The sequence below is a fragment of the Pseudophryne corroboree genome, chromosome 11 (genome assembly GCF_028390025.1).
Source record: "Pseudophryne corroboree isolate aPseCor3 chromosome 11, aPseCor3.hap2, whole genome shotgun sequence".
In the NCBI taxonomy this organism is placed as follows: domain Eukaryota; kingdom Metazoa; phylum Chordata; class Amphibia; order Anura; family Myobatrachidae; genus Pseudophryne; species Pseudophryne corroboree.
This window is the reverse complement of record NC_086454.1, coordinates 350,520,823-350,537,251: the sequence shown is the minus strand read 5'-3', so window position 1 is coordinate 350,537,251 and position 16,429 is coordinate 350,520,823. Positions and strand designations below refer to the sequence as shown.

At 45.7% G+C, this 16,429-nt stretch overlaps 1 protein-coding gene across 5 annotated transcripts in view; it reads left to right on the top strand.

Annotated features, from left to right (window-relative positions):
• Positions 1-16,429, top strand: part of KCTD15 (potassium channel tetramerization domain containing 15) — a 53,081-nt gene that overhangs the window by 21,589 nt on the left and 15,063 nt on the right. For all 5 annotated transcript variants that reach the window (XM_063945984.1, XM_063945983.1, XM_063945980.1 and 2 more), the window contains exon 3: positions 1,061-1,205. In XM_063945984.1, the coding sequence (XP_063802054.1) occupies positions 1,061-1,205 (145 nt within the window). The remainder of the gene's footprint in view (positions 1-1,060; positions 1,206-16,429) is intronic.

Here is a 16,429-nt window from a genome sequence, read left to right as displayed (position 1 = left end):
GATTATCTGCACGTTTGTGTTTTGTATTTAGCACCAGCTGCTGAAGTCGCTTCAGATGACATTATGAATGCAAAACAATAAAATGATTGCATTAATAATGGGAGATAACCATTCATTTGCACAGTGAGTCATATACATACATCGCATAGGGACCCAATCACGGCAGTGGACACAGGCCCTCATTCCGAGTTGATCGCTCGCTAGCTACTTTTACCAGCCATGCAAACGCATAATCGCCGCCCACGGGGGAGTGTATTTTCGCTTTGCAGGAGTGCGAACGCCTGTGCAGCCGAGCAGCAGCAAACACATTTGGTTCAGAACAAGACCAGCCCTGTAGTTACTTATTCTGTGCGATGAGTGACACGGTAATGACGTCAGATACCCGCCCAGCAAACGCCCGGCCACGCCTGCGTTTTTCCAAACACTCCCAGAAAACGGTCAGTTGACACCCATAAACACCCACTTCCTGTCAATCTCCTTGCGTTCGGCAGTGCGACTGAAAGCGTCGCTAGAACCTGTGCAAAACCACAAAGCTCTTTGTACTCGTACGACGCGTGTGCCCACTCAGTGCATGCGCAGATTAGCCCCATTCTGCCATAATCGCTGCGAAAATCCTTAGCGAGCGATCAACTCGGAATGACCCCCCCCCCCTGGGACCAGCAGCGTTACAAAGATTGGTGACCGCCATGCAGGGTTGGACTGGCCCACAGGGATACATGGGGAAACCCCCAGTGGGCCCCACCTCCTCCAGGGATCAGGTTCCTGTCTCTAAACATGGGCCCCTACCACTGCATTACCTTGTGGGCCCTCCGTGCCCCAGTCCGACGCCATTATGTCTGTTTCTTATGGTTTAAAAAACAAAAATTTTGAACAATATTTTTGAAACTCAATCAAGTGAAATGTGTGCAGATGCTGTAACAAGCTGGCTCTGAATTACCCATTGATGTTTTCATGTGCTAACGGTACTGACGCAGAGCTCTCTGCATAAGCTGTGTTCATCGCTTTGACTTGCGCCAAGTTGCGAAATCCAACTTGTAACAAATACTATTTTTGCTTTCAGAATAAGTCGTCTGTTTAATGGCACAGAACCGATTGTGTTGGACAGTTTAAAGCAGCATTACTTCATTGACCGGGACGGGGAAATATTCCGCTACATCTTAAGTTTTCTACGGACCTGTAAATTGCTGCTCCCTGAAGATTTTAAGGTAAGCAGATACCAAAGTAGCTCTTTATGCCAAGCCGGATTTTGAGTGTAAATGCACACATGCAAAATATTACACATGGTGTTATGGGCCGATCTGGTCGTGCTTTGCCCAGCGAGTGCGATCTAGAGCATGAAAGCCCAAAGTTATGTGGTAACATTCAGTAAAGCTGTGGAGAAGGTGCGTCTAGGTGAGCATCCCTTGGTTGCTGGGGGCCTCTGGACATTGATGTGCCCACAGTCTCATCAATATAAGTGTAGAACATGAATATATATTTATGGGAAAGTATGGAACATTCAGAATGACTGGGGATGGTCATACAGTGATGATAGTTTGGATTTTCACCATTTGTGCACAATCCCACTAAGGTGAGCAGACTGAGCTATCCACAGGAATTTCCTAAAATCAGAATATGGACATACACTTATGTTGGTGCAATGGAGACAAAATTGGAATGTCAAAATGAAGCAATATACAGGGGGCTATATTGGTACTAGCAGTTAGTGATAGGTATTGTTGTATAAGTTCTAAGGTTGTGATTGGCTACAGGGTGGTCTTAACCGAAGGTTCTAATTGGCTGCCATTTGGCTTTGCCCTATAATGTGATTATCTACAGGTTAATTTGGTTCTATGATGTGATTGGTTACAGGTTGGCCTAGCCATATGTTGAGATTGGCTTACAGGTTGCTGTAGCCTTATGCGGTTGGCTACAGGTTGGTCTAGCTCTATGTTGAGATTGGCTTGCAGGTTGCTCTAGCTTTATGTGATTGGCTACAGGTTGGTCTAGCCTTATGTGATTGCTACAGGTTGGTCTAGTCTTATGTGATTGGCTACAGGTTGGTCTAGCCCTATGTTGAGATTGGCTTGCAGGTTGCTCTAGCCTTCTGTGATTGGCTACAGGTTGGCTAGCCTTATGTGATATGCCACAGGTTGATTTAGCTCTGTGCTGTGATTGGCTACAGGTTGGTCTGTCCTTATTATGTGATTGGCTAAAGGTTGGTTTAGTCCTATGCTGTAATTGGCTGTAGGTTAGTCTAGACCTATGGTGTGATTTGTCACAGGTTGGTCTAGCCTTATAATGTGATTGTCTACAGGTTGGTCTAAACCTCTGCTGTGATTGACTACAGGTTGATCTAGCCCTGTCACTGTTCTAATACTCCAAGGGGTATATGCAATTGCGGTCGAATTCCGGCTGGAATTCGACCGTTTTTAAGTTCGACACAATTCGACAGTCAGACACCCTCCCGCCGGGATCCCAATTCGACATATTCAATAAAAAACGGATTCGACAGTCCCGCTGTCGAAAAACGGACCAATTGACGATAGTGTGCGTCCTGGATTCAACTTCATGGACGGCACAAAAGTGTTTAAACAATCCTGAAAAAAAAGCGTGGGGTCCCCCTTCCTAAGCATAACCAGCCTCTGGCTCTTTGAGCCGGTCCTGGTTGTAAAAATACGGGGGGGAAAATGACAGGGGATCCCCCGTATTTTAACAACCAGCACCGGGCTCTGCGTCCGGTCCTGGTGCAAAAAATACGGGGGACAAAAGACGTAGGGGTCCACCGTATTTTTCACACCAGCACCGGGTTCCACTAGCTGGAGAGATAATGCCACAGCCGGGGGACACTTTTATATCTGTCCCTGCGGCCCTGGCATTAAATCACTAACTTCACTTGAATATACTTTTGTCGAAAAGCCGCATTTTTACCATTGCAGACATGTCGAATTTGACAACTGTCGAATTGCAAAAAGTCGAATATGAAACGGCCGTTTTTTTGTCGAAAAGTACTGTATTGCATTGTCGAATAATTTTTTGTGTCGAAAATGCCCCGTTCGACCGCAATTGCATATGGCCCCAAGTGAGATGGTTGAACCATATAATGAAATTGTTCTAGAGCACTATTTGCGATAAAAAAGCTGCAATACTGAACATATTCATGTGTTTAATTTGCTTGATGTTTAACACAAATGTGCTCTTTGGAAAAAAATAGCAAAGGTTCTACCACGTTCCACATAATTTGGCCACTGAATGCTGCTTCTCCATCATTATATCTCAGCAGTATGGAAGCAATACATTTTATTACCCTGCGGTCTCCCCTTACCCTGTGTAGCCGTTTTGCCTGGGGTTATTCTTAGTACCTGACACAAAACTGGGGCTGTGTGATACTGGCTTCTGATTGGTCTCCACTTACACAGTCGGTAGAACATCCGGTTTTGTGTTACAGAACCAAAAGCCCCTGGGTCCTACAGTATCATTGAGCAACTTTCAGGGTTCCAACCACGGCCAGAATGTTGGGCCAGTCCAGCCATCTAAATGCCTGGCAGAACTGTTCCACCTCCCGGCTCCTTGCTCGGCCGGGATGCTGAGGCGGGACGCACCACGTGTCCCCTTATCCATTCAAAATTAGATTTTTTTTTGTAAAAACCTTCCCTAAAACTGTATTTTCCATTGAAGCATTATTACAATATAAGGGACCTTCTAAATGACCATGTCTCTCTTGTCATTTCACTATGCACTGACTTATGGTGGGATTATGTTACAGACATGGAATCATTATTACTATACGCTGGAGCAAAGATGGGTGTTACTGAGCCACCAAAGATACATAGAAACCAAAGGGTCATTTCTCCTTGTCACATGTGGCACAAGAATGTTCTCTACTGTATATAAAGTTGTTCAAAAGTTTCATTTCTCTGGAAACTCTGTTGGTGCGATGTCTTGCCCGCTGTTTGTTGGAGCGATGTCTTGCCCGCTGTTTGTTGGTGCGATGTCTTGCCCGCTGTTTGTTGGAGCGATGTCTTGCCCGCTGTTTGTTGGTGCGATGTCTTGCCCGCTGTTTGTTGGAGCAGTGTCTTGCCCGCTGTTTGTTGGTGCGATGTCTTGCCCGCTGTTTGTTGGTGCGATGTCTTACCCACTGTTTGTTGGTGCGATGTCTTACTTGCTGTTTGTTGGAGCGATGTCTTGCCCGCTGTTTGTTGGAGCAATGTCTTACTTGCTGTTTGTTGGAACGATGTCTTACTTGCTGTTTGTTGGAGGGATGTCTTGGCCGCTGTTTGTTGGTGCGATGTCTTGCCCGCTGTTTGTTGGAGCAATGTCTTACCCGCTGTTTGTTGGAGCGATGTCTTGCCCGCTGTTTGTTAGTGCGATGTCTTACTTGCTGTTTGTTGGTGCGATATCTTACTTGCTGTTTGTTGGAGCGATGTCTTGCCCGCTGTTTGTTGGTGCAATGTTGCCCGCTGTTTGTTGGAGCGATGTCTTGCCCGCTGTTTGTTGGAGCGATGTTGCCCGCTGTTTGTTGGAGCGATGTTTTGCCCGCTGTTTGTTGGAGCGATGTCTTGCCCGCTGTTTGTTGGAGCGATATCTTGCCCGCTGTTTGTTGGAGCGATGTCTTACCTGCTGTTTGTTGGAGCGATGTCTTACCTGCAGTCTGTTGGTGCGATATTGCCCGCTGTTTGTTGGAGCGATGTCTTGCCCGCTGTTTGTTAGTGCGATATCTTACTTGCTGTTTGTTGGTGCGATGTCTTGCCCGCTGTTTGTTGGAGCGATGTCTTGCTCGCTGTTTGTTGGAGCGATGTCTTACTTGCTGTTTGTTGGAGCGATGTCTTGGCTGCTGTTTGTTGGTGCGATGACTTGCCCGCTGTTTGTTGGAGAAATGTCTTGCCCGCTGTTTGTTGGTGCGATGTCTTACCTGCTGTTTGTTGGAGCGATGTCTTGCCCGCTGTTTGTTGGAGCGATATCTTGCCCGCTGTTTGTTGGAGAGATGTCTTGCCCGCTGTTTGTTGGAGCGATGTTTTGCCCGCTGTTTGTTGGAGCGATATCTTGCCCGCTGTTTGTTGGAGCGATGTCTTACCTGCTGTTTGTTGGAGCGATGTTTTGCCCGCTGTTTGTTGGAGCGATGTTTTGCCCGCTGTTTGTTGGAGCGATGTTTTGCCCGCTGTTTGTTGGAGCGATGTTTTGCCCGCTGTTTGTTGGAGCGATGTTTTGCCCGCTGTTTGTTGGAGCGATATCTTGCCCGCTGTTTGTTGGAGCGATGTCTTACCTGCTGTTTGTTGGAGCGATGTTTTGCCCGCTGTTTGTTGGAGCGAGGTTTTGCCCGCTGTTTGTTGGAGCGATGTTTTGCCCGCTGTTTGTTGGAGCGATGTTTTGCCCGCTGTTTGTTGGAGCGATGTTTTGCCCGCTGTTTGTTGGAGCGATGTTTTCCTGCTGTTTGTTGGTGTGATGTCTTACCTGCTGTTTGTTGGTGCAATGTCTTGCCTGCTGTTTGTTGGTGCGATGTCTTACCTGCTGTTTGTATCTCTAGTATGACTTTTTAAAATTTTTCATCGCTTGTACCTATTGACCTAATGTGGGTAATTCAGACCTGATCGCAGCAGCAAATTTGTTAGCAGTTGGGCAAAACCATGTGCACTGCAGGGGGGGGCAGATATAACATGTGCAGAGAGAGTTAGATTTGGGTGGGATGTGTTCAACCTGAAATCTAAATTGCAGTGTAACAATAAAGCTGCCAGTATTTACCCTGCACAGAAACAATATAACCCACCCAAATCTAACTCTCTCTGCACATGTTACATCTGCCCCACCTGCAGTGCACATGGGGGGTAATTCCAAGTTGATCGCAGCAGGATTTTTGATAGCAATTGGGCAAAACCATGTGCACTGCAGGGGAGGCAGATATAACATGTGCAGAGAGAGTTAGATTTGGGTGGGTTATTTTATTTCTGTGCAGGGTAAATACTGGCTGCTTTATTTTTACACTGCAAATTAGATTGCAGATTAAACACACCCCACCCAAATCTAACTCTCTCTGCACATGTTATATCTGCCTCCCCTGCAGTGCACATGGTTTTGCCCAATTGCTATCAAAAATCCTGCTGTGATCAACTTGGAATTACCCCCATGGTTTTACCCAACTGCTAACAAATTTGCTGCTGCGATCATGTCTGAATTACCCCCATTGGCTGTTTGACTAGACAATGTAGATTTATCATCCGGATGCCCTACGTTGCCTTTTCCTAATGGTTCATGTTACAATGTGTTTGGATTTATTAGACTTTACGTAGCCCGGAAAATGTATTATGCTGGAGACCATATAACAGATATAGGGGTCAATCCAATCAGGTGTGAGTTGGGAGATGTTTCATGAAACTCTCAGACATTCGCAGGAATGCGCGCTCCCGAGAATTCTTCAATCCAATTAAAAATGCCTATTTGCCGTACTCGCAGCGGAGGTTTGCGAATTGTCAGCCATGTGCGATGTGAGAGAAGGGCATGAAAAGTGGGGTGGCCGTCTTGGACCCCCGAAAAATGACAATTTTGTTTGCAGAATCATCCAGAAGGCCGGTAGTGGTCATAAGGAGAATTATACTAAGCTAACTTTCTATAAGGAAGGGGCTCCTGACATTTTAACCTAAAAATAAGGAATTTCTCTACCATATCTTACCCTCAGTGAGGTGTGAACAGCAAAATGCGAGTTTACTCTGGTTCATTGAGAGTTTCTATTGGATTGCAGAATGCGAATTTGCTGAGAGAACTCATTCTCGCACGTAATTCGCACCTAATTGGGTTGACCCCATAATGTGTATGAGTTTATAGCGAAGATATTTATTTATAATGTGTTATGATAAGATTGCAGTGGCATGCCGCCATGCCATACTAGGGGGTGGGTACAGGATGCCGAAGGTCAGAATACCAACAGCGGCATCCCGGGGGTCAGAATTGCGACACATTTTGGTAAGTACTTTAACCCTTCCCCTCCCGCAGCCTCAAGTTCAGTGAGAATATAATAATGACCAATTCTGTAGATCCTAGTTTGGGATCATCATGTTCTTGATTAACCCGCTTTGTAACTGTATCTCCAGAGCAGAAAATAGATTGTAAGCTCAGCTGGGCGAAGAAATATCTGTGTGTTGTGTTATTTTCTGTGTTATATATAATAGTAATTATTATTATTATTATTTTATTATTATACAGTGTAAGACAACACTACTTTAGAAGGATATTAAAGGAATACAAAGTTTTGTAATAATCTGCAACAAAAGGGTATTTTCATGGTGATCAGTGTCTCTGATCTGGTATGTTACGGCTTCTGTTGCGGTGATCAGTGGCTCTGATCTGGTATGTTACGGCTGCTGTTGGGGTGATCAGTGGCTCTGATCTGGTATGTTACGGCTTCTGTTGGGGTGATCAGTGGCTCTGATCTGGTATGTTACGGCTGCTGTTGCGGTGATCAGTGGCTCTGATTTGGTATGTTACGGCTTCAGTTGCGGTGATCAGTGGCTCTGATCTGGTATGTTACGGTTTCTGTTGCGGTAATCAGTGGCTCTGATCTGGTATGTTACGGCTTCTGTTGCGGTGATCAGTGGCTCTGATCTGGTATGTTACGGCTTCTGTTGTGGTGATCAGTGGCTCTGATCTGGTATGTTATGGCTGCTGTTGCGGTGATCAATGGCTCTGATTTGGTATGTTACGGCTTCAGTTGCGGTGATCAGTGGCTCTGATCTGGTATGTTACTGCTGCTGTTGTGGTGATCAGTGGCTCTGATCTGTTATGTTACGGTTTCTGTTGCGGTGATCAGTGGCTCTGGTATGTTACGGCTTCTGTTGTGGTGATCAGTGGCTCTGATCTGGTATGTTACGGTTTCTGTTGCGGTAATCAGTGGCTCTGATCTGGTATGTTACGGCTTCTGTTGCGGTGATCAGTGGCTCTGATCTGGTATGTTACGGCTGCTGTTGCGGTGTTCAGTGGCTCTGGTATGTTACGGCTTCTGTTGCTGTAATCAGTGGCTTTGATCTGGTATGTTACGGCTGCTGTTGCAGTGATCAGTGGCTCTAATCTGGTATGTTATGGCTGCTGTTGCGGTGATCAATGGCTCTGATTTGGTATGTTACGGCTTCAGTTGCGGTGATCAGTGGCTCTGATCTGGTATGTTACTGCTGCTGTTGTGGTGATCAGTGGCTCTGATCTGTTATGTTACGGTTTCTGTTGCGGTGATCAGTGGCTCTGGTATGTTACGGCTTCTGTTGCGGTAATCAGTGGCTCTGATCTGGTATGTTACGGCTTCTGTTGTGGTGATCAGTGGCTCTGATCTGGTATGTTACGGTTTCTGTTGCGGTAATCAGTGGCTCTGATCTGGTATGTTACGGCTTCTGTTGCTGTAATCAGTGGCTTTGATCTGGTATGTTACGGGTGCTGTTGCAGTGATCAGTGGCTCTAATTTGGTATGTTACGGCTTCTGTTGCTGTAATCAGTGGCTCTGATCTGGTATGTTACGGCTGCTGTTGCGGTGATCAGTGGCTCTGATCTGGTATGTTATGGCTTCTGTTGGGGTGATCAGTGGCTCTGATCTGGTATGTTACGGCTGCTGTTGCGGTGATCAGTGGCTCTGATCTGGTATGTTACGGCTGCTGTTGCGGTGATCAGTGGCTCTGATCTGGTATGTTATGGCTTCTGTTGGGGTGATCAGTGGCTCTGATCTGGTATGTTATGGCTTCTGTTGGGGTGATCAGTGGCTCTGATCTGGTATGTTACGGCTGCTGTTGCGGTGATCAGTGGCTCTGATCTGGTATGTTATGGCTTCTGTTGGGGTGATCAGTGGCTCTGATCTGGTATGTTATGGCTGCTGTTGCGGTGATCAATGGCTCTGATCTGGTATGTTACGGCTTCAGTTGCGGTGATCAGTGGCTCTGATCTGGTATGTTACGGTTTCTGTTGCGGTAATCAGTGGCTCTGATCTGGTATGTTACGGCTTCTGTTGCGGTGATCAGTGGCTCTGATCTGGTATGTTACGGCTTCTGTTGTGGTGATCAGTGGCTCTGATCTGGTATGTTATGGCTGCTGTTGCGGTGATCAATGGCTCTGATTTGGTATGTTACGGCTTCAGTTGCGGTGATCAGTGGCTCTGATCTGGTATGTTACTGCTGCTGTTGTGGTGATCAGTGGCTCTGATCTGTTATGTTACGGTTTCTGTTGCGGTGATCAGTGGCTCTGGTATGTTACGGCTTCTGTTGTGGTGATCAGTGGCTCTGATCTGGTATGTTACGGTTTCTGTTGCGGTAATCAGTGGCTCTGATCTGGTATGTTACGGCTTCTGTTGCGGTGATCAGTGGCTCTGATCTGGTATGTTACGGCTGCTGTTGTGGTGATCAGTGGCTCTGATCTGGTATGTTACTGCTGCTGTTGTGGTGATCAGTGGCTCTGATCTGTTATGTTACGGCTGCTGTTGCGGTGTTCAGTGGCTCTGGTATGTTACGGCTTCTGTTGCTGTAATCAGTGGCTTTGATCTGGTATGTTACGGCTGCTGTTGCGGTGTTCAGTGGCTCTGGTATGTTACGGCTTCTGTTGCTGTAATCAGTGGCTTTGATCTGGTATGTTATGGCTCCTGTTGCGGTGATCAATGGCTCTGATCTGGTATGTTACGGTTTCTGTTGCGGTAATCAGTGGCTCTGATCTGGTATGTTACGGCTTCTGTTGCAGTGATCAGTGGCTCTGATCTGGTATGTTACGGCTGCTGTTGTGGTGATCAGTGGCTCTGATCTGGTATGTTACGGCTGCTGTTGTGGTGATCAGTGGCTCTGATCTGGTATGTTACGGTTTCTGTTGCGGTAATCAGTGGCTCTGATCTGGTATGTTACGGCTTCTGTTGCTGTAATCAGTGGCTTTGATCTGGTATGTTACGGGTGCTGTTGCAGTGATCAGTGGCTCTAATTTGGTATGTTACGGCTTCTGTTGCGGTGATCAGTGGCTCTGATCTGGTATGTTACGGCTGCTGTTGTGGTGATCAGTGGCTCTAATTTGGTATGTTACGGCTTCTATTTCTAGGGGTGATTAGTGTAGACCACTAGTGGGTACTACACTAAAAAAGAAGCTTAGTGTGTGGCGCTCTCTTTTGTAATGTTTATTAGTTAATAAAATTTAACGTTTATTTCATCATTTAAAATAAATCTCTATGTCCAGGCACATGGGTATATTTGATAGCCTGAGAGTAGAACCTTTGTAAAATAGTTGCCCCAAATTTAAGATGTTTAGATACTGGTTAAATTGCCGGTATAGTAGGGGCAGAAAAATGATTTTGTTATCAAGCTTAGTGATATATTATTGAGAATTAGTTATGCTATAATGGCTGTCAATATTGCCTATTAACACGACTTAATTAGTCTCAGATCTCTAACGTGAGTCTGACAATAGCTATTCTTTAGAGAAAATATGTTACTGTTTGCATAGAGAGCCTTTCTGCACCGTTATTTATTTTGTATCCACTATGGTGAGATACAATTGTGGCCAAAAGGAGCAGTTCATGCAAAAGAACAGATAATATATACACTGTCTCTGAACTTATGTAGAGAATACTGGTGATCATATACAGGGATGCTATAACAGTATTGTGAACAATATAAATACGTGGTCCCTGTTCTCTTAAAGAGGAAGCATGAACAATTGTACGAGGCATACGTTCAACTGATCACTGAAAGCATTCAATGATTCTCTCTATAGTGATACATTTCTAAATTCACATGGGAAGGTGTACGTCACACTCAGAGAGCATATATTTCAGTGGTGATCATATGAAACGATTAGAATGCCTGAATGAATGACAAAGTCTCATCCCATCGGGCGCACATAAGGGGTCATTCCGAGTTGTTCGCTCGCAAGCTGCTTTTAGCAGCTTTGCACACGCTAAGCCGCCGCCTACTGGGAGTGAATCTTCGCTTATCAAAATTGCGAACGAAAGATTAGCAAAATTGCGAATAGACACTTCTTAGCAGTTTCTGAGTAGCTCCACACTTACTCGGCATCTGCGATCAGTTCAGTCAGTGTCGTTCCTGGTTTGACGTCACAAACACACCCAGCGTTCGCCCAGACACTCCTCCGTTTCTCCAGCCACTCCCGCGTTTTTCCCAGAAACGGTAGCGTTTTTTCGCACACACCCATAAAACGGCCAGTTTCCACCCAGAAACACCCACTTCCTGTCAATCACATTACAATCACCAGAACGAAGAAAAAACCTCGTAATGCCGTGAGTAAAATTCCTAACTGCATAGCAAATTTACTTGGCGCAGTCGCACTGCGGACATTGCGCATGCGCATTAGCAACTAATCGCTCCGTTGCGAGAAAAAAATACAGAGCGAACAACTCGGAATGACCCCCATAATAACAGTCACCATATATTATAGGTAACCCACGCAAGAAGGAATAGCGGCACTCCAATATGCAGATACTGCTAGTTTCAATCTCTAATTAATAGAATAAATTCAGTGACCCTAATGCTCAGATTGTCTCTAATATTGAGACTGTTCCATAGTTAATATAGAACACATATCATACATATTTTATTCTTTCTCCCCTTTTGCTAAACGGAAACTTGGTAACTTTTCACAGATTAATATAATAATAATAATATAATTAGTATCAAATGTAACAGCTATTGCAATATGCTGCTATTATCAAATCATGTGAGCAGATTACTTCCTCATTAATAGGTATAATCGCTGAGAGATACAGGGTACCAGGTGTATGGTGACGGTTTCCCTTTCTACTGTTGTTCCATGTGCCGTGGTTAATACCTTGGCAGTGAATGGAAACCATGAGAATAGGGAAAAACCGTCCACCTGGAGACAGAAAGGACAGAGCAGTGCGAGCCGCTTCTGCTGTCCACGCTCTACATCCCCCCTCTCCTGTAAACACATTGCAGGGGGGCCCGTAGATGTCTAGCAGTGGATGAGAGGGCGGCTCTGAATACCTGTTTAAGTTCCAAGTCTGTTGTGTCACTGAGCTGAGTCAGACCTCCGTAGTTAGCGGGTAGCCGCTCGCGGGAGCCGGACGCCGGGTCGGGTGTAGTTCCCGCACCTCCGTGTGCTCTACACGCCCGCGCCCCGCTGATGATCTTTTTGCTGGAAGCTGCTGCAGGAGCTGGAATCAGTGGCTCTGATCTGGTATGTTACAGCTTCTGTTGCGGTGATCAGTGGCTCTGGTATGTTACGGCTTCTGTTGCGGTGATCAGTGGCTCTGACCTGGTATGTTATGGCTGCTGTTGCGGTGATCAGTGGCTCTGACCTGGTATGTTATGGCTGCTGTTGCGGTGACCAGTGGCTTTGATCTGGTATGTTACGGCTTCTGTTGCGGTAATCAGTGGCTCTGATCTGGTATGTTACGGCTTCTGTTGGGGTGATCAGTGGCTCTGATCTGGTATGTTACGGCTTCTGTTGCGGTAATCAGTGGCTCTGATCTGGTATGTTACGGCTTCTGTTGCAGTGATCAGTGGCTCTGGTATGTTACGGCTTCTGTTGTGGTGATCAGTGGCTCTGATCTGGTATGTTACGGCTTCTGTTGGTGTGATCAGTGGTTCTGATCTGGTATGTTACGGCTTCTGTTGTGGTGATCAGTGGCTCTGATCTGGTATGTTACGGCTTCTGTTGTGGTGATCAGTGGCTCTGACCTGGTATGTTATGGCTGCTGTTGCGGTGACCAGTGGCTTTGATCTGGTATGTTACGGCTTATGTTGCGGTAATCAGTGGCTCTGATCTGGTATGTTACGGCTTCTGTTGCGGTGATCAGTGGCTCTGATTTGGTATGTTACGGCTGCTGTTGCGGTGATCAGTGGCTCTAATCTGGTATGTTACGGCTTCTGTTGCAGTGATCAGTGGCTCTGGTATGTTACGGCTTCTGTTGTGGTAATCAGTGGCTTTGATCTGGTATGTTACGGCTGCTGTTGCGGTGTTCAGTGGCTCTAATCTGGTATGTTACGGCTTCTGTTGCGGTGATCAGTGTCTCTGACCTGGTATGTTACGGCTTCTGTTGCAGTGATCAGTGGCTCTGGTATGTTACAGCTTCTGTTGTGGTAATCAGTGGCTTTGATCTGGTATGTTATGGCTGCTGTTGCGGTGATCAGTGGCTTTGATCTGGTATGTTACGGCTTCTGTTGCTGTGATCAGTGGCTCTGATCTGGTATGTTACGGCTGCTGTTGCGGTGACCAGTGGCTTTGATCTGGTATGTTATGGCTCCTGTTGCGGTGATCAGTGGCTCTGATCTGGTATGTTACGGCTTCTGTTGCTGTGATCAGTGGCTCTGATCTGGTATGTTATGGCTCCTGTTGTGGTGATCAGTGGCTCTGATCTGGTATGTTACGGCTTCTGTTGTGGTGATCAGTGGCTCTGATCTGGTATGTTACGGCTTCTGTTGCTGTGATCAGTGGTTCTGATCTGGTATGTTACGGCTTCTGTTGTGGTGATCAGTGGCTCTGACCTGATATGTTATGGCTGCTGTTGCGGTGACCAGTGGCTTTGATCTGGTATGTTACGGCTTATGTTGCGGTAATCAGTGGCTCTAATCTGGTATGTTACGGCTTCTGTTGCAGTGATCAGTGGCTCTGGTATGTTACGGCTTCTATTGTGGTGATCAGTGGCTCTGATCTGGTATGTTACGGCTGCTGTTGGGGTGATCAGTGGCTCTGATCTGGTATGTTACGGCTTCTATTGTGGTGATCAGTGGCTCTGATCTGGTATGTTACGGCTTCTGTTGCGGTAATCAGTGGCTTTGATCTGGTATGTTACGGCTTCTGTTGTGGTGATCAGTGGCTCTGATCTGGTATGTTACGGCTTCTGTTGCTGTGATCAGTGGTTCTGATCTGGTATGTTACGGCTTCTGTTGTGGTGATCAGTGGCTCTGATCTGGTATGTTACGGCTTCTGTTGCGGTGATCAGTGTCTCTGATCTGGTATGTTACGGCTGCTGTTGCGGTGATCAGTGGCTCTAATCTGGTATGTTACGGCTTCTGTTGCTGTAATCAGTGGCTTTGATCTGGTATGTTATGGCTGCTGTTGTGGTGATTAGTGGCTTTGATCTGGTATGTTACGGCTTCTGTTGTGGTGATCAGTGGCTCTGATCTGGTATGTTACGGCTTCTGTTGCTGTGATCAGTGGTTCTGATCTGGTATGTTACGGCTTCTGTTGCTGTGATCAGTGGTTCTGATCTGGTATGTTACGGCTTCTGTTGGGGTGATCAGTGGCTCTGATCTGTTATGTTACGGCTGCTATTGCGGTGAACAGTGGCTTTGATCTGGTATGTTACGGCTTCTGTTGCGGTGATCAGCGGATCTGGTATGTTACGGCTTCTGTTGCGGTGATCGGTGGCTCTGATCTGTTATGTTACGGCTTCTGTTGTGCAGATCAGTGGCTTTGATCTGGTATGTTACGGCTTCTGTTGCGGTGATCAGCGGATCTGGTATGTTACGGCTTCTGTTGCGGTGAACAGTGGCTCTGATCTGGTATGCTACGGCTTTTGTTGCGGTGATCATTGGCTCTGGTCTGTTATGGCTGCTGTTGCGGTGATCCATGGCTCTGATCTGGTACGTTACGGTTATGCATCATATAATATATTAGTATCACTCCTTGCATGTATCTGCCTCCTGATTGGCTACAGTTCCGTTTTGTTTTCATTCAGTAATGTGTTGTTTGCTACATTTCATGCACAACAGTATAGGGAAGCCTTGTTATATTGTGTTACCGCAGTAATCCTATTCCTTTATTTCATAGGGGGTAGGCTGTGTGATTTTATATTCATCACAGAATTTTCAGATAATTTTCTATCCTTATTTTTTTGTCTCTTTTTGAAAAACATTTATTAAAGTGCTTCACTACAACATTGTACATAGGGTCTTATTCAGGATTGCTAGCAAACCAAAAAAGTTAGCAATTGGGCAAAACCATGTGCACTGCAGTTGGGGCAGATGTAACATGTGCAGAGAGAGTTAGATTTGGGTGGGGTGTGTTCAAACTGAAATCTAAATTGCAGTGTAAAAATAAAGCAGCCAGTATTTACCCTGCACAGAAACAATATAACCCACCCAAATATAACTCTCTCTGCACGTGTTACATCTGCCCCACCTGCAGTGCAGCATGGTTTTGCCCAGTTGCTTGATTTTTTGGTTTGCTAACAACCTGAATAACCCCCATAGTGCGCCAAACAGTAAAAGTGACACCAGATCCTTAGATCACAAGGCAGTCAAGGCATTGAAGCATTAACAATATTAAACAGTCCTGTTGGCTGAGCTGCAAACAACATACATCAGAAGCACAATCGTAAAATAATATTCAATATCATTATAATACACAAGTAGCATTAATGTATGTAAAATATATCTCCTTATATCCAGTAAATTATGATGTCACATCTGTAAAAATGCATTTGGTGAGCAGTGATGTCACTTATATTTGGAAAGCGGTGATGTCATATCACCATCATTATATGGGGACAGTAGTGATGTCATTTGTATGACATGACTCAGGGTGAAAGTGTTCTCTGCTGGAACGCGTCGGGATAGCAGTATAATACAAGCAACGTGTTGTACTTTGTGTGAGTGCTTCTGTATCAGGGATCTAATGCCACTCTTAAATCTCCTGGGCTCATATCATTGCTTATTTGGGGGATCCATGGTTTAAGCCTTATTCAGGTTTGTTAGCAAACCAAAGAAGCACGCTAATGGGCAAAACTATGCTGCACTGCAGATGGGGCCGGTGTAACATGTGCAGAGAGAGGTAGACCGCACATTTTGGGGCCAAGGCAACCAATAAGCAACTGGCCTTCTGCATCGTGCAAATCAGACAGTAAATACTCGTGTCTAATTGGATGACGTGGGTGACTGCAGTGTCCGTATATAACACTAGTGAGTTTTAAAGGGGGGGGACTCGCCTCCCACCGTATGTAGTAGGCTGTTGGGTAATTGTGTAGAGAAAATAAATATAGTGTTTGTGTTTTTCTAATTGGCAAACACTTTGGAGAGTGTAAAACACAGTCGTTTTTTTCTGTCTATTCCTGAGCCCCGTCTTATGTTAAAGAAATGATTACAACGGGCTACTGAATATTTATCAGTTTTCACCTTTGTTTAATCAAATAGAAGAAAGCGCCTTTGGGTTAAATCGCATTTCGCTTCTCCGAGACAGTTGTGAAAGATGTTAAAAGTTTTGCAATATTTAGTGTTCAACTGAGGTCCCAGTTAATTTCTGCTAACCTTACACGAAAAAGCAGCGAGGAGGCCGTCTCTCTTGGTCTCGCAGCGCTTAGGGAGCGGGTGTGAAATTGTTGTACGTACACGAAGTGTCGCACTCCGTACCTCCCGGGCGTTACAGAGCTGGGATCACTGTATTCCTATGAATTTCATTTGCATTATTATTACTAATTGTTGTTCGCTCGTCTTGATCTTTCCCCCTTGGAGGAAAACGCCCCATCTCGTGC